The 24,817-nt window shown below is 43.7% G+C and overlaps 1 protein-coding gene across 7 annotated transcripts in view; it reads left to right on the top strand.

The window, feature by feature from the left end:
- The window catches only part of ASH1L (ASH1 like histone lysine methyltransferase), a 193,164-nt gene that overhangs the window by 78,471 nt on the left and 89,876 nt on the right, over positions 1-24,817 (top strand). For all 7 annotated transcript variants that reach the window (XM_040452711.1, XM_040452706.1, XM_040452707.1 and 4 more), the window contains exons 4-5: positions 5,419-5,520; positions 13,322-14,072. In XM_040452711.1, the coding sequence (XP_040308645.1) occupies positions 5,419-5,520; positions 13,322-14,072 (853 nt within the window). The remainder of the gene's footprint in view (positions 1-5,418; positions 5,521-13,321; positions 14,073-24,817) is intronic.

Raw genomic sequence — 24,817 nt, forward strand, 5'->3', positions numbered from 1 at the left:
TCTTTCTTAAAATTTTATAATACATTGTTTTGGTGGGAAGGAATGATTTAAATGTTAGAAACTAGTTTTAAGTATGTGATCTTAAAATAAATGTGTATCATCTATAAACTGGCTTCAGCATGGTATCCTTCCAAATCTAGCACACTTAATCTGTTTTTCCATGGCTTACCCAACGATATTTCTAGCATTGGAAACAGCAGACAATCTGCTCCCCCAAACCATTCCCTGGTTACTTGGGTCTTTAGTGCTGATCTCCCAACAGAGTGTGACCAGAATTCGTAACTATAATAAGTTTCGAAAGTTTTCATAGTGGATTTACACTAGAGAAATACATGTTTTATCCAAGCAGCTGTTGGTTTCATTCACTGTGTTCTTTTGTTAATTTACGTTTGGAAATTCCCTCGTTTTTTAGCCTAGGGTAGGTACTCAGGGCTTCAATGAAGTAGTGAGGTTGAAGAATCATTACTCTAGTTTTTGCTTGGTGATACCTTTTTCCCAACAGACACCACGATCAGTGGGAATTGTCTCTTTTTATGCTGACGTCTCTGCCCATTTGACTCCGTCCTCATACCCAGACATCTGAAAACGTACTATTTCTTTTTTATCTTAGATGGGTTTCAGTTCCTCCTGTGTAGACAGCAAGATCTCTTGTGACAAATCAACTTCAGAACAGCTGCTTGGTTTCCACCCATTTTTATATATAATGAAAAGATTTCCAGGTTCTTATCCATTAAATCCAGTTATGTCCTTTTTTGTTTTCTCCACTTTCTCACATTCTTACCCATGATGTCACCCTATGGTTTTGCTGTAGAAGTACCATCTTCCCCCCTTTTTGTCTTCTTTGTCAAAGGTGTTTCCTCAAAACCTGCCTTTATGTTTAAAAGCTCAGTGAATAATGGCCAAGAAAAATCCAGAGACTCTACGGTCAAAACCACCTCAAGCTTCCCTCACATTTCTAAGTTTGCTTTTAATTCTTAATTCCCTTATTATTTTCCCAATTTATGATAGTCCCTTTTTTTGTTTCCCTCCTTGTTGATAGTCTGCCTTCTTTTTTCCACGAAGACCTCTAGTTTTCTACCTGAAGAAAAAGAATACTTGTAGTAATCACCTTACATTTATGCTGAAGTCCAATTTTATTTGGTTGCTTTCTTGGTGATTTACTTATAACTTCTGCTTCATTTATGTGTGTGGAAGCTCTAAACATATCTCTGAAGCTGTCAGAGGTCTGAGTAACGAGTTATTCAGTAGTGTTTCTACCCAGTCCTTTGTCAGTTGCGGAATTACCACTTCGATTCTGTTCACTTCTGAAGTACTTAATTATTTGGCTTCGTGCTATATCGACATGGGAACTCTCTGATACGTAAAATCATAGGTATTCTCCGTGTGTATTCTTTGACGAAGTATCACATCGTCTTGAACTGAAATCCATACAACCCTCTTGTCCTGTAAGGAGTGCAGAGTGTTCTCACAACCCTCGAGGCAGATCTGAAATGACCGCTGATGACACGGGAGCCAACACGCATCGCGTGGTGGAGACAGCGACAAGGCAGTCACTGACCTGAGGAGTCCCACCGTGGCGTGGCCGAAGCCGAGAGTAAGCGGGGCAAGCAGACGGCGGTGCCCTCCCCGCCCCTCCCCGTCCAGAGCTGCACTGGCGCCCGGTCGCCGTGGGCACATCGGGTTTCACTGATGGAATCCAGAGCGCGGCCGTGACCCTGAAGGAGGTGTGGTGAAGAGTCAGCGGATTGGAAGATTCACTTTCCAGGAGCTTTTACCACCTTGCAGGTGCCGACCAGCCTGGGAGGTGCCTGTCCTACCAGTGCTTCCCAGTTGGGGGTACTTCTTTGTGCTTAGGAATAATGCTGGAGCCCCTAAACTAGTTCCACTTCCCAAGTGGGCATAAGTCCTTGCCCTTGTTTCATTTTTCTTTTTATTTTGAATAGTTGCCTACGCATCAGTGACATTGTTAAGTAATTAAGGTCTAAAAATTTATGATGAACCTAAGGAGCCAATTTATGTATGAGAGCATAACGTTTATAAAAACCCTTTCAGTTGCTTGCGTTACCTCACTTTGAAACTCGCATCAGCCCAGTGAGTTCGAGTGCTTTCTCAGACCAACGTTCAAGTGCATTGACTTGCCAAGATCTTAAAAGTCTTAATTATAGCAGAGCCAGGACTCAAAGTCAGGGCACCTTTGGTGATGTACCTAACACTGCGCCACGCACAGCTGTGCACAGCACTCCACTTTAGGTTTCGAAATGTGGATATGTTGTTGTCCCTTGAAATGGGCATTCTTGTTGTGTCCGGGCGTTAGCTTGCTCTCCCCCGGCCACCCAGCTGCACATGGCACTTATGAAATAGTACATTTTTGGCAGTGTTGGAGATCACGTTTGCAAATCTCACCCAATTTCTGCTCTTAGGCCAATTTCAACATCTTTAACAGGTTGCTGCCTCTTACATACAAGCTTCTATCACCATTTTCCAGTCTTAATTTTGGTTGCTTTCTATCATTAGGTAGTTTTTTTTCCTCCAGCTGTCTCATCCTCTTACTGTCCTATGACCAACATTCTTTTAGCAAAATAAGGATCTGATCTCATGACTACCAAGCCCTAGGGAACTGTATCTCAGGGATACATTTTTTTTCCCCTGAAATATGAAATATTAAGACCATCTCTGCTTTTTATGAAAAGGGAATTCAAACAGACTTTTACAAATGAAAAGTGAAAAACATCCTGAATGAAGTTTCATTCCAGTCTCCTGTTAAATCCTAAGAATAGGCTGCCGGCCTCCAGTACTTTCAGGAAATGAAAAGTGGCTCAGAAGCTAGGTGAGCTAAGCCACCTCTCTCTCAATTGTTTCAGTTTCTCAGGAATTGCCGTACAATGCTGCCAGTAATGATCTCCAGGGATCTGACCCCCGTTCCACCTCCTCCTGCCTCCTGTGCAGCTCCAAAGGAGCTGCCTCCAAAGGAGGCAGATGCCTCCAAATGGAGGAGCTTTGAGGATGGTGCCGGTTCCCTCTTTGACCCTGAGGGCGGTGAGGCCAGGCAGGGTGATTCTCAGGATATCCTGATGTTCAAAGGTACAGTTGAAACCTTCATCAAGACTTTCTTGAAGATGACCAAGAAATTTGGGGAACATTACCACGTAGCCTAGAAACTGAAGACAGAGCTCCAGCATGGATGGCACAAACGCCGTCTGAAGTGCACGTGATGACATTCAAGACCTTCGATAAGCTCCTTAGGGGCAGAGACTTTCAAATAATTTTTCTCTCTCTCCTCCTGCCTTCACAATGTCTAGCGTAGAAGCAAGCATATAAACTGGACTCGATGAATGTTAGTTTATGACTGAGAGAGAAGACTTTATAAAAAGTGCTCTCCAACCACTCCTTTCCCTAGTTGTTAGTCCCAAGATTGAGCATTCAGCAGAATAACGGTAAAGAGAGGCCTCTGATGTCTCAAGCTTCTTGGCCACTGTTGTCTTCTGTCTTGGCTCTGTGTCTCAGTAGGAAGTAGTTATCTGTCCAGTGTGTGAATTTTTCAGTGTTAATACTTATTTTTTTTCTTTTTTTTAACGTTTATTATTGAGAGAGAGAGACAGAGATAGAGCATTAGCATGGGAGGGGCAGAGAGAGAGAGGGACACACAGAATCCAAAGCAGGCTCCAGGCTCTGAGCTGTCAGCACAGAGCCTGACGCGGGGCTCGAACTCACGGACCGTGAGATCATGACCTGAGCCAAAGCCGGAATAACCGACTGAGCCACCCAGGCACCCCTCAATATTAATACTTACTAAGGTATGTCTTCACTGATGCCTGGGCTTTTACCTCTTAGATATTTTTATTGCGGGGGAGGGGGGGTGGCGCCTGGCTGGCTCAGTCAGTGGAGCATGCAACTCTTGATCTCAGGGTTGTGAGTTCGAGCCCCATGTTGGGTGCGGAGATTACTTAAAAGTACAATCTTTATTGAAAAAGATATTTTTGTGGTTTTTAACTCTTTAATGGAAATCTTATCTCAACCACAATCTAGGGTGGATTCATTGTACTGTCAGTTTTTAAAATCCCTTTGTATTTATTTTTAAGATTCAAGGATAAACAGTCTTGCTTCTTGAATAGATCTCACATTGGTCATGTCTGTGTGGGGGAAGTAGGATGTATTGTTACAATACCAGTTTCCCGAGAACCTAACTTGTTACTGTTGAATGGCAGCACAGAGCCTTCTGTCTCGCCTGAGCAGGACTCAGAGAGGATTTACAATGATGTGATTTATGATAATACATAATTAGAACAAAGCTCACGGTTTATTATTATCTGTGTCAGAGAAAGGGAAACACTAGAAACGTGGCTCCATTCAGTTCTGTCCCCAAGTTGTTCTTTGCTCACTTAGTCACATCTCCATCAAGGAGTTCACTCTTCGTTTAGAGGTGGATCTTAAAAATCTCATATTCAGGTATTTGATTTCTGATACTTTTGTGCTACAGTTGTACTACAGTTATGCATAGGCTTTCTATTTGTAACTTCTTTCAAGTGTAAAGTGAACATTTCAGAGTACTGCTAGTTTTTTTGACCAACGTGATACAGACATTTATTATGCATTCTCAACAGCTGGCTTTTTTGGTTCTAAAGAATCCAGTATCAGAACCAAGTATATTTTATTCAGAAGAAGAATCTTTCCTGAACAACGTATTTTTCTCTTGAGTAAGAGATGTGTTAAATTATGCCGCGTTGATAGGGGTTTTGGTTAACATTAAGTATGTGACTTTTGAAAGGAAATCGAGTTTCTTTGTCCTTAAGAGCTCTTACGTATATAACGAAGGAACCTCAAGCGTACAGCTTTAAAGTACGTTTGCTCTGTTTCCTAGATAAGTTAGCAGTCCTTGCAGAATATGCTATAGGGGAAACACGCAGAGTATGAAGGTGACCTCACAGGTTTAAGATCCAACTCTGATTCTATTAAATGAAACGCTCAGGTTGGACCTGCTTTTCTCACATCAGTTGTTCCTAATTAATTGCACTGTACATTTTGTCCGTCGGTTTCTGGGATGAATTCGAACTGACAATCACGAACAGGTGTGATTGTAGTCCTGCCGGTGACTTTTATCGATAAATATCTCGATGATGTGTTTCCTGGTGGTGATGCTCCAGAACTAACATGAATTCCGTTCATTCTCCCTCTAAAATCGTTTTCCCTGTGTAACGTGACAGGAGAAATTGACGTGGGAGAGGCCCGTGAGGCTGTGCTGGCAGCACGCGGTGTGGCTTCTCCCTGCTTTTCGTCCACTCCCCGTCCTCTCGCAAGTTGTATGGCTGCTGGGAGTGGTGATGACAGCAACTCAAATAGTCTAGTTCTGACACACAGTCGTTTGAAATTGTGCTTAGACGTGAGTTTCCCTGTGATTCCTGGCCTTTCCTGTCTCTCCAGGTTCCCAGCCAACCTCAGAGAAGTCTTCCCAGCGACTGTCCGAGAGCACGAGCAGCAGCCCTGCCCGGAAGCGGTCGTCCTCGGAGAGCACTTCGTCCACAGGCAAGTCCCCCTGTTGCACGGACGGACTCTGACCCGACTCTCCCGTCTGCTACTTGTGAGCAGACTTCCCGCACAACGCGATAAGCTTCTCACGGAAATCACAGCTTACGTTTGCTTACAAGACGTTATTGTGGACGAGACCGAAGTGACTCTAGGACGCACGAGGGGGCCACAGTGCAGACTGACACAGTGCGGACCCCCCCCCCCCAGTCTCCCTGAGTCCAGGTGGGCTCACTCCCAGACCTGCAGAGATTTGGATGTGATCCAGAGGAAATCGTTCAAAATGACTAGGTTCAAGAGTAGGCGGACAGGAAAATAAAGATTTTACAAGTTGTGTTGAGGTGAAGGACTGTGGGTGCGCTAAGGCAGTGTGGATTGGAACTACTTTATGAAGACTTAGATATATATATGTACAAAATTATTGTAATAACGCAGTAGTTTCCAAAGTAGCATTCACAGATGTCTCAGACATGCAGAACAATTTAGGAGGTTGAAAGAAGAATCCCTATTAATAATTATTTCTAACCTCAACTTTTAAAATGTTTAATGTTTGTATACACATAACCTCTTACTACAGTGTCATATTTGTGTAGCTTTTTACATAGGTTCAGGTTATGCTCCCAGTTTTTGTTTTTTCTGATAGTATGTGTGTTTACAAAAGAACCAGACAAACTAGAGGGTAACATATATGTATCTGTCCTCTGCCTTTAGTGAGGATTGGAGAGGAGGAAGGGCTTTTTAACGTGTCAGTGTCATCAGGAGAGATGGGGGAGTGGTAGGGTCATTCCAGGTGGGGGGAGGTAATAAAAGGGGGGCATCTGGGTGGCTCAGTCAGTTGAGCCTCTGACTTCGGCTCCAGTCATGATCTCGCTGTTCTTGAATTCAAGCCCCGTGTCGGGCTCTGTGCTGACAGCTCAGAGCCTGGAGCCTGGAGCCTGGAGCCTGCTTCCAGTTCTGTGTCTGCCTCTCTCTCTGTCCCTCCCCGACTTGTGCTCTTTCTCTCTCTCAAAAATAAGTAAACCTTAAGAAACTAAATAAAAGAGCCAGTGTAGTTATGGTCAAGGACTGAATGTGAGGCTAGAAAGGCAGGTAGGGAACCTTATTAATGACACTGAGGGACCACTGGAAGTTTTAGGCAAGGAAGTGACTTATCAATTCTTGGCTTTCTATCCATGTTTTTAGGGGTTTTTTGTTTTTAAATGTTTATTTTTGAGAGAGAGCAAGAGCGAGTGTGCGTGTGAGCAGGGGAGGGGCAGAGAGAGAGGGAGAGAATCCCAGGCAGGCCCCAGACTGTCAGTACAAAGTCCAATGTGAGGCTCAAACCTACAAACCGTGAACCAATTGAGCCACCTAGACAGCCCTAACCACGTTTTTGTTTTTAATGTTTTTATTTATTTTTTATTTTTTTAATGTTTATTTATTTTTGAGACAGAGACTGAGCATGAACGGGGGAGGGTCAGAAAGAGAGAGGGAGACACAGAATCCAAAGCAGGCTCCAGGCTCTGAGCTGTCCGCACAGAGCCCGACGTGGGGCTCGAACTCACAGAGTGTGACATCATGACCTGAGCCGAAGTCGGAAGCTCAACCGACTGAACCACCCAGGCACCCCAATGTTTTATTTATTTTTGAGAGAAAGAGGCAGAGACAGAGCATGAGCGGGGGAGGGGCAGAAAGAGAGGGAGAGACAGAATCGTTCGAAGCAAGCTCCAGGCTCCAAGCTGTCAGCACAGAGCCCGACGCAGGGCTCGAACTCAGGAACTGTGAGATCGTGACCTGAGCCAAAGTTGAACACTTAAACTGACTGAGCCACCCAGGCGCCCCCTCATCCATGTTTTTTGATTAGTAAATCACTTGTGACTTATGGTCAGGAAATCTAGTTCCTTCATTAGTTCAAGGCCACCCTGTCAAATTGTATCCATGTTCTACTTACTGAATTTATCTTATGATGAGCTTCAACATATTGGAAGCTTTTTATTAGGACCATTGTGCTCTCAGAGGTGCAGTGGAACCAACTCGAGCATCACTAGGGTTTTGTCTCTCAGAGTGCTGTTTCCATACTGCTTCAGGGAGACTCTTAAACATCCAGTGAACTACTTTTGACAATGTTGACCTAGACCAGAGGTTAGTTAGCAAGCTGCAGCCTGCAGACCAGATGCGACCCAAGGCTTCTTTAGGTGTAGTCCCAGCTAGAAACTGTTCTTACGTTTTTATTTATTTATTTTTATTATTTATTTATTTTTACTTTTTTTTTTTTTTCACTTTTATTCATTTTTGAGAGAGAAACAGAGCATGAGTGGGGAGGGGCAGAGAGAGAGGGAAACAGAATCTGAAGCAGGCTCCAGGCTCCGAGCTGTCAGCACAGAGCCCGACGTGGGGCTCGAATTCACAGACCGTAAGATCATAACCTGAGCTGAAGTCAGATGCTTACCTGACTAAGCCACCCAAGCGCCCCTGTTTTTACATTTTAAAGGGTAGCTTAAAAAAATACAGGAGCAAGGGAAAAACTATATGTGAGACACCGTATGTGTCTTCAAAAGCCTAAGATATTTACTATCTAGCTATCTATAGAAAAAGTTTGCCAACCCCTAAAAAGAAAGAATGAGATCTCATGGAGATATCCACGAAGAAGAATCACCCAAATGTTTTACTTGAGTAAACAAAAGAAATACTACCTAGATCCATAAGGTTACTGTCACCATAAAACCAACCACCATTTATTCATTCAAATAAATCCTTTCTGAGTTACTATGAATACTGAGCACTGGAGATGCGAACATGAATAAGGTTCCTGCCCTCAAGGAGTCAGCCATATTCGCCATTAAAAGGTGGGTTAAATTCTGTAACAGACCGGTCGGTGTAGGCAACTCGAGCACTTACCACATGCGTGGTGACTAAAGGAGACATCCCTGGGGCGCCTGGGCGGCTCAGTGGGTTGAGCAGCCGGCTCTTGATTTTGGCTCAGGTCATGATCTCACGGTTCGTGGGTTCCAGCCCCTCGTTGGGCTCCACACTGACGGTGCTAATAAGCCTGCTTGGGATTCTGTCTCTCTGTCCCTCCCCTACTCAGGTGCGCATGTGTGGTCTCCCTCTCTCTCTCTCTCAAAATAAATAAACTTAAAAAAAAAAGAAGAAGACAACATCCCTGAAGATGTGACACATAATACTACTGTAATTTGAGTACATGAGTGGGTAAACAGTAAGAATGTGTTTAACACACTGACAATAACATGTCCGAAGAAAAGCGCAAAACCATAAAATGGAATGCTGTTTTTGGAGAGCAGCACGTTATTTGAGTTTACTAGCGTGTGAGGGATAGTATGTGTGATTGTGGTTGAACATGAAGCTATAAAAGTAATAACCCACATGGCACAGGGGGTTTTTTTGTTTGTTTTTTTCATTTGAAGGAATTGAGACTTTACTGTAGAGGCAGTTGGGAGCCACTAGAGGATTTTGAACAGGAAGATAAAAATTATTTGATATATTGTGCAGTTCAAAATAGGATAGATTTTGCAGTGCTAAAAGAAGTCCCACATTTCGGTGGCCTGAAACAACAAAGTGTTGTTACTTTTTGTTCACGCTGTGTGACCATAATGGGTCTGTTGTGCGTTGTCTTCCTTCTAGGACCTTGTGTAGCCCAGCCTCTATCTGGAGCGTTGCTGGTCGTGTGGAAAAGGGTGAAGGTTCATACAACGCACTGACCAGCTCTTAAAGTTTCTGCCCAGAACTAACTGTTACTCTTCACATTTCAGCGCTAAAGCAGATCTCATGGTTAAGTCTTACGTCGAGGAAGTGTCGGGTGTATAATGTCATTGAAGGCAGGGCAGCAAATATTTATGAAGAATGGCTCAGTCTACCACGTACACATTTTGGGAAAACTCTACAGCATTACAATGTAGAGAGTGGAATGTGACAAGAAATGTGTGGAGAAATGCATTGATAATGGCTTTGGGTTGGGATATGTTAGAATTGAACAGTGTTTGGACTGTTGGGGTGGAGATGTTAATTAGCCATTCGGAAGTGGCGGCTTGTAGTTTGAGAGGCATCTCTGGTAGAGACGCAGGCCTAACAGTAGGTAATACAAACTTTAATCTGGCAGCGAGTGAGATTACCCAGCAAGAAGATACCAATTGGGAGGATGGCAGGAATGCAGGTTTAAGAAACATTCGCTTTCGAGGGAAGCGGAAGAAAAGAGATCAGTGATAACATACAAGTTTTAAATAGATTTTTTATATAGAAAAATCACAGAGTACGTGGAACGGAAACCTCTTAATGTCAGATGTCACAAAGAGGTCAAGAAAGATGTGGACAGAAAGTGTTAAGTAATTGGGAAAACGATTTTATAAACGATTTTATAAAAAGATGTGGACAGAAAGTGTTAAGTAATTGGGAAAACGATTTTATAAAAGTGTTAAGTAATTGGGAAAACGAGTTAGAGCAGTTTGGCTGCTTGAGAAGGTGCTGAGTTCAGGTGACCCTGGTACGGATTTGAGCTTTGCTTCCAGCAGGGAGGCAGAGGAGATGTACAGAGCCAACAGATATGCTTCTCAGTACTTAAAACTAAAAATACTAGATAAAATATGGAAAATATTTCTTAAAACATTGCTGAAATTTGAAGTAAGTAGCCAGGAAACCAGAAACTTTCATAAAACTTGATTAACAGGAATTAGGAGTATTAGAGCTGCTTGACATCTGCCCGGTGTGGCGAGAGCCTGATTACTGGGAAACATCCAGGTGCAAGAGACAAAGGACAAAGCCTAAGGCTCTAGCAGCACAGAAGTCCCCATCAGATTTCCATAAATCTGGCGCTCCCTGAAGGTGACATTTACCAGGATGAGAGCAAATAGGGACAAAGCCGCCACAGAAGAACCTGGTGGTTCCTTGTTTCAGTTTGGCTTTGGGAAGAGCCCGAAAAGGAGCTCCTCTCCACACACATGCTCTGTGTCACCTCCTGTCTCACACTGCCTGTGGAACCCAGAAAAAAAATCAATGAAAATTTGTTGTAGAGTAGTAGGGCCCTGAGTTCTTCCATGGCCAAGTGCAAATTTAATTCCTATTTGGCATAAACCTGAGTGTCTTTGACCGTCCTCAGTCCTGATTGACCTGGCATTCTCATCATCACCAGCAGCACTGGGATGGTACCCTCTGTTTTGCAGTCGAAGGGCAAGCAGGAGGGCCTCTGGCCAGCTCAGTCCGTGTAGCACACCGCTCTCGATCTCAGGGTTGTGAGTTCGAGCCCCACATTGGGTGTAGACGTTACTTAAAAATACAATCTTTAGGGGCGCCTGGGTGGCGTAGTCGGTTAAGCGTCCGACTTGAGCCAGGTCACGATCTCGCGGTCCGTGAGTTCGAGCCCCGCGTCAGGCTCTGGGCTGATGGCTCGGAGCCTGGAGCCTGTTTCCGATTCTGTGTCTCCCTCTCTCTCTGCCCCTCCCCCGTTCATGCTCTGTCTCTCTCTGTCCCAAAAATAAATAAAAAACGTTGAAAAAAAAATTAAAAAAAAAAAAATACAATCTTTAAAAAATAAATTAATTAAAAATAAAGGCAACTAGCTCAACCAAAACTATGTCCTCCTAACCTTCCAGGGATATTCAAAGAAATGAAATATGTGTAGAGACTATCTGTGTAGTCATTGAGATATATAAACAACCGTAGGAAAACAGTTTTGTACAGGATATCTTATGGCCCATCCGTGAACTGTTTTGAAGCAAATCCAAAGGGATAATTTACTTAAATACACTAAAAGAGTATATGATAGTACTCATGAGTGCAGTCACTGTTATGAAAGCTATTGGCTGTGACCTTAGCGGGATCTATTGGGAAACATGACAGGAGATTGCCTGGACTTACTTATAATGTGGAAGCTGGGTTCCCAGAGCAGAGGTTTCAGAGAAACTCAGGTGGAATGTGTCCTGCCTTTTCTAGCCCAACCTTAGAAATCACCATATTCTTACCTCTATCGACTTCTCTTTGCTAGAAGCAGCTCACTAAGGGCAACTCATACTCAAGAGTAGAGGCATTAGATCCTACCCCTTTTTAAAAAAATTTTTTTTCATGTTTATTTATTTTTGAGAGAGAGAGAGACAGAGCATGAGTGGGGGAGAGGCAGAGAGAGAGGGAGACGCAGATTCCAAACCAGGTTCCAGGCTCTGAGCTGTCAGCACAGAGCCTGATGTGGGGGCTCAAACTCACAAACTGTGAGATCGTGAGACCTGAGCCAAAGTCAGACGCCTAACCGACTAAGCCCCCCCAGGTGCCCCTAGATCCTACCCCTTGAAGGGAGAATTATTAAAAGGGTGGTGTATGTACAGGTTGTAATAGCTCTACAAGCAGCTGGGCTGTTGCTTTAGGGCAGGGAGGCAAGATTAGCTGGGTATGGAGGGGCCGTGGTGGTGTGAAGGCAAGTGGATAGGTTCAAGAGGCCAGACTAACGTAAAATCAAACGTTTTGAGTTGTGGGGAGAGTAGAGGAGAAATGACGGACGATGTGGCCTGAGCTTGGCTGACAAAATCCCTGGCACGTGATTGGTGCTCTGTGTATATAATGTTGAAGAGCTGGCTTTATGTTACCAGTCACTGAGCTTGGCGCTTTGGAGGAACAAGGTTGAGGGAGGAGGTAATGAACAGGAGTACGAGAGATCGATGAAACATGCAAAAGTAGAGAAGTAGAAAAACAGGTGTTACTCAGAAAAGAGAGACTGGGGAGACACCAGAATGTACGTGCTGTTGAATGAACTGTCAAAGGGAGCGGGGAGGCCTGCATCAAGGAGAGAAGCGCTCGGGCCAGAGAGTGAGAAGGGGACAGTCCTCATTCTGGTGACCTTCAGATAAAAGTGAAGATTAGCACGTGTGTTCTGATCGTGGAAACTATGAGAACGAACGTGTCCCCCGTGGGCAATAAATGTAGAAGGTAACACTGCAGTGCTGGGGATGAGGGGCCTCTACGGCTAATGCTGATGGAGCTGAGGAATGGGGAGAGAAAGTGGGTTATCAGAGAAACAGTGGAGGCCGGATTTTAAAAATTAGGGATCTAAAATGTCACTGAGAGTTTGAATTTAAACCGTACTACTGGATATTATTTGAAGGAAGTTATTGGCAATTGGAGAAAAAGTCCAGTGTAATCTGATTGGAATCTGGAATGCCTGGGGCTTGTACAGTAGCCCCTAGAATCCTACCGCATTTTAAACTCAGATAGACAGGATATGCATCCATCAACTTTGGAGAAGCATTACCTGTGATCATTAGTAGGAAACAACGAGGCATCTTGGGAAGTAGGCCTATTACAGTTCGATGTTTACAAAGACTGTGAAACTGACATGGCTGCCCAGAGGAGCGGGAGCCTTTCCCACACGCAGTATAGTCACGAAAACGCGCTGAGTGGTATCTGAGGAGACAAAGATCACCAAGTCCCTGGGCCACTAAGGTAACAAGGGTTAAGTGGAAGGTCTTTGTCCGGCATTGAACTGTCGAGTCTCCTAACTCAAACGGACCTTCATGTCTGAAGAAATAAACGATTCATTCCTGGTCCTCATCTCAGAGAGTGAGCGTTATTGTTGTTGCTTTTTAACTCACTGGTAATAGGGAGGCATAGGCCAGTTTTGAAGTTCCTGAGATGACTGTCACATAGGCCTGATTCAGGAAAGTAGACCACCAACTTGCCTGGGAGAGAGAACCGCACATGGTCTTAGGATGTGTGACGTTGTGAGGACAGATGGAGCAGGGCTCCTTTTCTTCCTTGTAAAGAGTCGTTTAAATGACTGGCTGTGTTCGTTTTTCTTCTGCGTGTGATTTGTCACCTCGTTTAGTGAATGGCGTTTCCTCTCGAAGTCCGAGAGCGACCGCTTCTGGGGACGACTCCGTGGACGGTCTGCTGCAGCGGATGGTACAACATGAGGACCAGGCGCCCCTGGGGAAGAGCGTCGAGGCCGCGATCCCGTCCGCCTCTGTGCCGCCTTCCTCCAGTCCGGGCCACGGCCACGGCCACGGCCACGGCAAGGAGCGAGCCCCGGGGAGACCAGACAGCCTTCTCGCGCCTGCGGTCCCCGGCGACTCCTGTAGTGGTAGCATCTCACCCCTCTCCGAGAGGTTGCCGAGCAGCCGTTCGCCCCCGCACATCAAGAGGAGCGTAGTGGAAGCCATGCAGCGCCAAGCTCGGAAAATGTGCAATTACGACAAAATCCTGGCCACCAAGAAAAACCTGGACCATGTCAACAAAATACTAAAAGCCAAAAAACTGCAAAGACAGGCCAGGACAGGGAACAACTTCGTGAAACGCAGACCGGGCCGACCTCGGAAATGCCCCCTCCAGGCCGTGGTGTCGATGCAAGCCTTCCAGGCCGCCCAGTTGGTCGGCCCCGAGCTGAGCGAAGGCGAGGAGAGAGCAGCGGCGCCCTTCCGTCCTGACACCGTTACGGATGTCATTGAGGCTGTTGTCCAGAGCGTGAACCTGAGTCCAGAACAGAAGAAGGGGTTGAAGAGGAAAAGTTGGCTTTTGGAAGAACAGACCAAGAAAAAGCAGAAGCCGTTCCCAGAGGAAGAACGAGAGCTCACTGAAAGGTAATTCCTGCTTTCACACTTGGTCTGGGTGGAGGACACACAGACGTGTCACAGATGTGATCTATCCATACGCAGCTGAGTGACTCTTCGTTATAGAAAACCTGCACTTCTCTGTTTTATTGAAAAGTTCCTCTTCAGGGCCGCCTGGGTCGTTCAGTTCATTAAGCGTCCGACTCTCTCTCTCTTTTTTTTTTTTTTATGTTTATTTTATTTCTGAGATGGACACAGAACATGAGCGGGGGAGGGGCAGAGAGAGAGAGGGAGACAGAGAATCTGAAACAGGTTCCAGGCTCCGAGCTGTCAGCACAGAGCCCGACGCGGGGCTCAAACCCACAAACAGTGAGATCATGACCTGAGCCGAAGTCAGACACTCAACCGACTGAGCCACCCAGGCGCCCCAACGTCCGACTCTTGATTTTTGACTTGGGTCACGATCTCAAGGTTCCTGAGTCTGAGCCTGCATGCAGAACCTGCTTGGGAGTCCCTCTCTTTCCTTCTCTCTCTGCCCCTCCCCCACTTACTTTAAAAAAGTAAGTTAGGGTTAGGTTTAAAAAAAGAGGGGGGTTCTTATTATAACTGCCCCAAATTACAAATAATTAAGCACAGGGAATGTAACAATTCAGTCTAATCCCCTCACTCTACAGGTGAGGAGGTCCAGGCCCAGAGAGGTTACCTATTTTACCCAGTATATAGCTGTGGGCCTGGAATTATTTTTACTATCACACCATCTCCTGTATGCTCTAACCTTGTCTTCCTGTCATCGCATACGTTTTTCTGCATGTTAGATTTATTTCCTTCATAGTGTCCTGGTTACATTTTTACATTTTTCTAAAAGATAATAGAACACAGAGCCAAAAGTCATCCAAAATAAGAGCATTTAATCCTTTTGTTATGTATCCAACCAGATTCATTCCCTGAAGGTATATTTGGTATTTTTAAATGAGCTGATGACAATATTCACCATTTGCAAATGGCTTTTCCTTTACTAAATGTAGCATGTCAGTCACAGATAATGGCATCCCTCGTTCACAGAGAAATACAAATTGAAAGTGCTAGATACATTTTAAGCCTCTTTTTTTTTTTTTTTTCAACGTTTATTTATTTTTGGGACAGAGAGAGACAGAGCATGAACGGGGGAGGGGCAGAGAGAGAGGGAGACACAGAATCAGAAACAGGCTCCAGGCTCTGAGCCATCAGCCCAGAGCCTGATGCGAGCCTGACGCGGGGCTCGAACTCACGGACCACGAGATCGTGACCTGGCTGAAGTCGGACGCTTAACCGACTGCGCCACCCAGGCGCCCCTACATTTTAAGCCTCTTAACGTATATTGTCAGACTGCTGTCTTAAAAGCCACGTCTGTTTATACTTTGACTAGCATCATGCGGTAATAGTCACGTACTCTTTACTCCCCACCCTTATCTACCCTGGAAATTATCTTTTTAAAAAATCTGTATCCGGGGGCAGGGAAAGAAAACCTTCCTCAATCTGATACAGGTGAAATCTACTTCCTAAATGTTACTTGCTGCTTATTTTAATTTGCACGTTTTTGCATATTAGAAGACATTAGTATGTGTTGTGTTCCATACCTGTTTTTTAAGTGCTCATTACATGCAGTCACAATGATAACCCTGGGGCGCCTAGCTGGCTCAGTCAGAAGAGCCTGTGACTTTTGATCTTGGGGTTGTGAGTTTGAGCCCCATGTTGGGTGTAGAGATTACTTAAATTAAAAAAAAAAAAAAAAAAAAAAAAAAAGAATGATAACCCTTAATGTTTGTTGTAGGACATCATTTGGTTTTCTTTATATTTTCTTGCCAAACAGCAGTAGGACAGTTATCAGTCTTTTTCTCTGTCATCTACCTTGGTGAATCCCATATAGAGGTTTCTTATATCTCTCTAATGCATCATCTATAAAAAAGACTTCTTTTCCTAGAGAATATACAGGATATATTTTTTTTTTCATGAGTAATACAAGCTTGTAGATACATCAGTGAAACTGAAAGCTTACTGGTCGAGAAGTTGTGTCTCTTCACATGACCTCATTTCTTCTCAAATCCTGTTCTCTTTGTGGGCACGGGCGTTAAAGAGCACACGGTGTAGCGGTGCCTGGCTGGCCCAGTCAGGGGAGCATGCCTCTCTTGACCTGGGGGTCATGAGTGTGAGCCCCATGCTGGGAGGGACTCCTCTTAGGAGATTGTGCAAGAAAGGACATGACGTATGAGATCCCAGGGGCAGCAGCAATTTGTCACCTTTTTCTGATTAGAACCTACTATAGTACTTGGTATGTAGCAGGAATTTATTCATTTCCTCATTCAGTAAGTGTTTATTGCAAAATTACTTACCCCATGTGCTGAGGGTAGGTAAGAGTGGTAAGCAGATAGAGATACACTCCCTGTCCTGTCCTCATGGATTGTGCAGCCTAAGTATGAGTAGGGAGAGTTAGTGCTATGAGAACGAATTGTTGAGGTAATTGACCTAGCTTCCCTGTGGAAGTAATTACTAATTAAAATCTGAAGAATTGACTGCATCTGTTATGTAAGGCGTGAGGCTAGAGCACACATTATGGGCTCAGTATGAAAAGGCAGAGCAGGTTCAAGGAAGTGAAAGAATGCTTTTGTGGCCAAAACACAGAGCAAATTCTAGTAGTGTGGTCTAGAGCTTAGAGAATGAGTCTAAAGAAAAGGTTGTGGGGGGCCAGATCATGCAGAGGGCCTTGTATGCCATGTTAAAGAGTATGGACACTATTTGATTAGTAACAACCCAGATGGCAAAAGAATAATGGCTATGGGGCGCCTGGGTGACTCAGTCGGTTAAGCATCCAACTTCGGCTCAGGTCATGATCTCAGGGTTCGTGGGTTGGGGCCCCACGTCAGGCTCTGTGCTGACAGCTCGGAGCCTGGATCCTGCTTCAGATTCTGTGTCTTCCTTCTCTCTGCCCTTCCCCTGCTCACTCGCTCTATCTCTCAAAACTAAGTAGACATTTTTTTTAAGTTTAAGAAAAGAATAGTATAATGGTTATGAGCTGGGTTCTAGATCAGAAGAATCTGGGTTCAAACCCTGGTTCTAAAAGGAAAAAGGACAAATTTTAAAAGCTGTGTAAAAAATAAAATCATCTCTCCTTTGCTCTACTGGTGGGAATGCAAACTGGTGCAGCCACTCTGGAAAACAGTATGGAGGTTCCTCAAAAAATTAAAAACAGAACTACCCTATGACCCAGCAATTGCACCAGTAGGTATTTATCCAAGGTATATAGGTGCTGTTTCTTGGGTTTTGGGGGGGGGGGGGGTTAAGGGTTTTTTTTTTACATTTTATTTATTTTTGAGAGAGAGAGAGACAGAGAGACAGAGCACAAGTGGGGGAGGGGCAGAGAGAGAGGGAGACACAGAATCCAAAGCAGGCTCCAGGCTCTGAGCTGTCAGCACAGAGCTCGACAAGGGGCTCAAATTCATGAACCCTGAGATCATGACCTGAGCCGAAGTCGGACACTTAACCGACTGAGCCGCCCAGGTGCCCCCAGGTGTGCTGTTTCTGAGGGGCACATGCACCCCCATGTTTATAGCAGTACTATCCACACTAGCCAAAGTATGGAAAGAGTCCAGATGTCCATCGACAGGTGAATGGATAAAGAATATATATACACATACACACAGTGGAGTATTATTCGGCAATCAGAATGAAATCTTGCCATTTGCACCTACGTGGATGGAACTAGAGGGTATTATGCTAAGTGAAATTAGAGAAAGACAAATATCCCATGACTTCACTCATATGAGGACTTTAAGATACAAAACAGATGAACATAAGGGAAGGGAAGGGAAGCAAAAATAACATAAAAACAGGGAGGGGGACAAAACCTAAGAGACTCTTAAAGACAGAGAACAAACTGAGGGTTGCTGGAGGGGTGGTGGGAGGGGGGGGATGGGCTAAATGTCCACGGGGCATTAAGGAAGACACTTGTTGGGTTGAGCACTGGATTCTACTCCTGAAATCATTGCACTATATGCTAACTAACTTGGATGTAAATTAAAATAAATTAAATAAAATTTAACGACAAAATAAAATCATAATTCAAATAGTTAAAACTGAATCAACACTATGCTACATATATCAACTTGTGGGATGTATCTAAAGAGGTGGCTAGAGTGGGATTCATAGCCTTTAATACTTATATTACTTTCTAAAATGCTGAAAATTTATGAACCGTGAGTCCAATTAAGAGATGAGAAAAACCAGAGAATAAGCCCCAAAAGGTAAATGGGAAGTGAAGGAAATGAAACATATATTAAATTAACAAAATAAAGCTAAGGTACAATAGAGAGACTCACTGAAGACCAAAGTTAGTTCCTTGAAGACTAATAAAATATACCAACTTCTAGTAAAGTTGATCAGTGAAGAAAATTATAAGTTAAAAAGGAGATAAGCTGTATATGAGAGATTAAAAAATGACTACTATAAGCGTGTTATGCCCCACAAATTGGAAAAGTCAGTTGAAATGTACGTATTCCTAGGGAAAACCTACTCAAGAAGAGATAACCTGAGTGTTTCTTTTCCATAAATCCAATCTTTAATTTAAAATCTTGCTGCAAAGAAAGCAGCAGGACCAGAAACTTCTACCATACTTGAAAGAAAAGGATCATTCCATTCTCCTTAAAATTCTTTAGAGGCACCTGGCTGGCTCAACCGGAGGATCATGTGACTCTTGATCTCATGGTCATGAGCTCACACCCCACACTGGGTGGAGACAGACAGACGTACAGACATAAACAAACTTAAAAAAAAAAAAACAACAAAACTCTTTAGAGATGATGGGGAAAGTAGGGAGGGGAATACACCACAGAAAGCACATAAACATTAGAAATAAGTTCATCTTTTTTTCATAAAGCCAACACTGATGTAGACATGGAAGGGGTGAATGTATAGAACTCTGCTAGCTAGTATCCCATGTGCCTCCCCAGTCACAAACTGCTTCACCACTAGCCAAAATCAATTTCCTGACTTCTGATGTAACCACCTCCTTACCTTTTTCTTTTACACCATTTAAGTTTGCAAGCCTAGACAATGTCGTTTAGCTTACCCTCACTGAACTTCGTTTGGATGGAATGGCACAGGACGTACACTTTTGTGTCTTCCCTTTCTTTGCTCAACATGTACATCTGTATCTGTGCTGTGGCATGTTGCTGTAGTCCTTTCCGTTGTCGGTACAGAATTCAGTTCTCTGCTTCACTGTTGGGTCGTTTCGACTTTGAGACTATTTCCCAAAACTGCTGGTGGATATGGGCACGAATTTCCCCAGGGTCTATTCCAAGGGATGGAATTACCAAATAACGTAAAAGATTTGTCCCCAGACTTCTTGAAGCCGTGGTGCGTTAAGCTAGTACGGAACTGGTTCGGTAAGAGAAGGCAACCTTGCTACATGAAACCGTAACACTGCTTATCGACAGGGACAGAGAACAGTATTTAATGAATTGTGCCCTAAAAGTTGATATTACATACTAACGGGAATGAAATTGGATCCTGTCTCATCCCAGATATAAAAGTTAACTCCCAGTTGATTAAATCCATAATGGGATGAAAAAAACTTCACAACTTTATTGTCAGAAAGGAGTTCATAAGCCAGATCTCAAAAGCAGTACCCATACAGGTAAAAAGACTGACATACTCAATTATATTAAAGCTAAACTTCCATTCATCAAACATCATGACAAATATATGAAGACTTTCTACAAACTGGGAAATTTGTAACACGTGTGATGTATCCAGTTTTGGTGTCCAGAATACATGAACAGCAAGAAAATTGTGTTACAAATAAACCCTATGTAATCTAGCAGTTACCCTTTAGAGAAAGTCTTGCCCAACAGTCACCAGAACACTTTTCGGAAAGGTAGTGGCAAGATTCATTATAATATATAGAAAATAGAAATATCCAACATTACCATGAAAAGGAATAAACACAGTTTTCCACGCAATGGAAAATGATATGGTAATAGAGATTCATGAATTACAGCTGATAATGTAATAATAGTGGATGAATCTTATAAACATTAAGTAAAAAAAAAAAAAAAAAAAAACACCAAGTTCCTAAAAATGACATACTAGCTGGCCCTACTTTTATAAAGCAAACACACACACACACAAACTAAACAAATTACTGCATTTTTTTAATAATTTAATATTTTTTTTAGGGGCGCCTGGGTGGCACAGTCGGTTAAGCGTCCGACTTCAGCCAGGTCACGATCTCGCGGTCCCTGAGTTCGAGCCCTGCGTCAGGCTCTGGGCTGATGGCTTGGAGCCTGGAGCCTGTTTCCGATTCTGTGTCTCCCTCTCTCTCTGCACCTCCCCCATTCATGCTCTGTCTCTCTCTGTTCCAAAAATAAATAAAACGTTGAAAAAAAAATAATTTAATTTTTTTAATGTTTATTTTTGAGAAAGAGCACAAGCAGGGGAGGGAATGAGAGAGACGGAGACACAGGATCTCAAGCAGGCTCCACGCTCCAAGCTGTCAGCACAGAGCCTGACGCTGGGGTCAAAGTTAGGAATGGCGAGATCATGACCTGAGCCAAAGTCAGACGCTTAACTGACTGAGCCACCCAGGTGAACCCAAATTACTGTATTGATGTAGATAGATATATCATGAAACCATGTATTTTTTTAACGTTTGTTTATTTTTGAGAGAGAGAGACACAGAGTGCGAGCTGGAGAGGGACGGAGAGAGAGGGACACAGAATCCAAAACAGGCTCCAGGCTCTGAGCTGTCAGCGCAGAGCCCGACACAGGGCTCAAACCTATGAACTGCGAGATCATGACCTGAGCCAAAGTTGGATGCTTAACCCACTGAGCCACCAGGCACCCTGTGATGAACCATATTTTAATGTGCATTACCTCTTCCTCTTTTTTTTCTTGAAAAATTCAGTCTTGGGGCACCTGGGTGGCTCAGTCAATTGGGTGTCTGACGTCAGCTCAGGTCATGATCTCTTGGTCCATGAGCTTGAGCCCCCCCATCAGGCTCTGTGCTGACAGCTCAGAGCCTGGAACCTGCTTCAGATTCTGTGTTTCCCTCTCTGTCTCTCCCTCTCTCTTTGACCCTCTCCCGCACTCGCTGTCGCTCGCTCTCTCTCTCTCTCTCAAAAATAAACAAAAAAATTAAAAAGAAAACTTCAATCTTCTTTTCTTTTTCTTTTTAGTGTTCATTTATCTTGAGAGAGAGAATGCCAATAGGGGAAGGACAGAGAGAGAATCCCAGGCAAGCTCTGCCCTGACAGTGCAGACCCAGACATGGGGCTCCACCTCATGAACCATGAGATCATGACCTAAGTCGAAATCAAGAATCAGATGCTTAACCGACTGAGCCCACCCAGGTGCCCTGAAAAATTCAGTCTTAAAGTCGTTAGGTCTAGGTGTCCACATGGGGTATGGAAACCATGGTGACCCTGAGTTGGGTGTTGGAGACTTAATGGAGCGAAGAGTTGGGGCCTGGGACAAAGTGGAGAGAACCTCAACCCCGCCTAGGGTGTCAGAGCCTGAGTAGAATGAGATGGATGCACTTGTGGAGAGAGAGCCCAGTGTTGGTATAGACACCGGCAAGGGCGGGACGTTGTCCACTCAGACTTCACTAAGGAGAATTTTTAAAAATCTGTGGATGGGCATTTGCATGTCTTATAAGCCCTCATGGTAATTCTGATGTGTGTAGCCTATGGACAGCACTCGGGGAAACGTGGCACTGGGAGAATTGATGTATGCAGGTGATAAACAGGAAAGCAGAAATTGTTTTTGATTACAGAAAAAGAAGGTGAGGCACGGAAGTAGAAATGAATTTGCCTGATAAGGAGAACAGCAACCAATCAATCAATCAATCAATCAAACAAACAAATAAGAACAGATGAAAAGAGAAATAACAAATTAATTGATTGGACAGATAGATAAATCGATTTATCCTGTTACCAAGTACCAAGTATGATTTATCCCAGTTACAAAAGACTTGTTCAACATCTAAAAGCATATTAAGGTTCCTCATCACATCAAAAGGCTAAAGAAGAAAAATCACACAATCGTATCAACAAGTGTAGAAACGTAATTTCACAGACTAACTCGTTTATGATAAAAACTGAGCAGTCTGGGAACAGGAAAACTACATCAACATATTAAAGGCCTTATACAAAAAACCCTGCAGCTAACAGGATCCATGCTGAGAGATTGAGAACTTTTCCCCTAATATCAGAAATGAGGAAGAATGTCCACTTTTGCTGCTTTAATTCAGCCTAGTATTAAAATTCCTGACCGATGTAGTCAGGCAAGAAAAAGGAGTAAAAGGCTTCTAAAGTGTAAAGGAAACAGTAAAATGAGCTGTGTTCACAGATGCTGTGATCTTACATGAACCCTTAAAGATCTCAAACAAAACAGCTGTAGAAGCTTTTGAACAAGTTCAGCAAACTTGAAAACACAAAATCAGTTGCGTTTCTATACACTGATAATTTTCTAAAAAGGAAATTACAAAAACAGTTCTACTTACAGTGGCATCAAAAAGAACAGACCTAAGAGTAAACTTAGCAAGGGGCCCGGGGGGCTCGGTAGGTGGAGCCATGCGACTCGATCTTGGGGTCGTGAGTTCAAGCCCCATGTTGGGTGTAGAGCTTACTTAAGAAGAAACTTAAGGGGCGCCTGGCTGGCGCAGTCGGTTAAGCGTCCGACTTCAGCCAGGTCACGATCTCACGGTCCGTGAGTTCGAGCCCCGCGTCGGGCTCTGGGCTGATGGCTCGGAGCCTGGAACCTGTTTCCGATTCTGTGTCTCCCTGTCTCTCTGCCCCTCGCCCGTTCATGCTCTGTCTCTCTCTGTCCCAAAAATAAATAAACGTTGAAAAAAAAAATTTTTTTTTTAAAAGAATAAACTTAAAAAAGAAAATTAAAAAAAAAAGGAGGGGAGGACACCTAGGTGGCTCAGTCGGTTAAGCGTCCGACCTCGGCTCAGGTCATGATCTCGTGGTCCGTGAGTTCGAGCCCCGCGTCGGGCTCTATGCTGACAGCGTGGAGCTGGGAGCCTGCCTCAGATTCTGTCTCTCTGCCCCTCCCCTGTTTGCTTATACTTTTAATCAAAAATAAACATTGAAAAAAAATTTTTATTAAAAAAAAAGAATAAACTTAGCAAGGCAAAACTTGTACATTGAAAACTACAAATCATTGTTCAGTCAAATTAAAGAAGACATAAATAAATGGAAAGACAGCCTGCGTTCAGGGACTGGAAGACTTAATGTTGTTAAGATATCAGAACCACCCAAAGCGATCTACAAATTCAGTGCAATAGCCCAGTGATGTGTTTTTCATGGAAATAGAAAAATCCATTCCCTGCCATGTCATTGTTTTGGGCTTAAGGTCCCTAACCAATCTGCTTGCTTATTTTTATTTTATATATATTTTCCAGGGTTTTTCCTTGTACCTAGTGCAAGGATAAGTGGCAATATCTATTCCATCTTTGCCTGGAGCTAGAATCAACTTAATTTTTAAAGATTAAAAAAAAACTTTTTAAATGTTTATTTATCTTTGAGAGAGACAGAGTGCAAGTGGGGGAGGGGCAGAGAGAGACAGAATCCAAAGCAGGTTCTAAGCTCTGAGCTGTCAACACAGAGCCTGACGCGGGGCTCGAACCCACTAACCGCGAGATTGTGACCTGAGCTGAAGTCGGACGCTTAATCGGCTGAGCCACCCAGGCGCCCCTAAAGAAGTTTTTGATAGGGGTGCCTGGGTGGCTCGGTCAGTTAAGCATCTGACTTCTGCTCAGGTCATGATCTCACGGTTTGTGGGTTCGAGCCCCACATCAGGGTCTGTGCTGACAGCACCGAAGTCTGCTCGGACTCTCCCTGTCTCTTCTGCTTCTCCCTCATGTGTGCACAGTCTCTCTCTCTCTCTCTCTCCCTTTTTCTCAGAAATAAACATTAAAAAATGTTTTTGATTGACTTAGAATTCTACTTGGACAGGCTTTTTCCTCCTCCTCCTCCTCCTCCTCCTCCTCCTCCTCCTCCTCCTCCTCCAGCACTTAAAGATGTTATCTCATTGCCTTCAGCCTTGAATTGTTTCAGACATGAAATACTCATTCCTGTTTTTGTACTCCTGTATAGATTGTTTATTTTTTCCTCTGGCTTTTAAAAACTTTCCGGTATTTATTTAGCAGTTTACTGTGATACACCTTGTTGTATTGGAGTTTATATTGTTAATGGCTTGTTTAGCTTCTTGGAACTTTGAGCTTATACTTTGTATCAAATTTGGAAAATATTTGGCCATGAATCTTTGGGGTTTTTTCATTATGAATTTTTTTACTTTGTACATGTCACATAATTGTGTATCTAGTTTTTGTTCTTTTCCAAATGTTCACGGTTTTTTTGGTAGGCAGTTAAGCTACTTGTGGTTCAGTTTAGATCCTTTGGAAGACTGTTTTTAAGCTTTATTAGTGCTAGTCTTTGGTCTAGGGATAGTTGAGTCCTATGAAACTGGGTGACACTACCCTCTGGATTGTCTGTGGAATGCCCTGCAGTTTCTCTCCACTCTGCCTAGTGGAATCAGAGTGGCGACCATCATGTACGAGTTCTTGGACTTGTTCAGGTCCCAGCACTCTGGTAGCTCTTTGTCTGGCTTTAGAGAATTTCGTCCTGTGTAGGTACCACCCGGACTGTAGTCTAGAATTACTTTCCTCCGTGGCTTTCTCCACACCAGTGCTCTGCCTCACCAGCCCGAGTGCCCTCAGCGTTCTCTGTCTTTTCGGT

This window comes from Herpailurus yagouaroundi, unplaced genomic scaffold, assembly GCF_014898765.1.
Source record: "Herpailurus yagouaroundi ecotype Mexico unplaced genomic scaffold, PumYag 207, whole genome shotgun sequence".
In the NCBI taxonomy this organism is placed as follows: domain Eukaryota; kingdom Metazoa; phylum Chordata; class Mammalia; order Carnivora; family Felidae; genus Herpailurus; species Herpailurus yagouaroundi.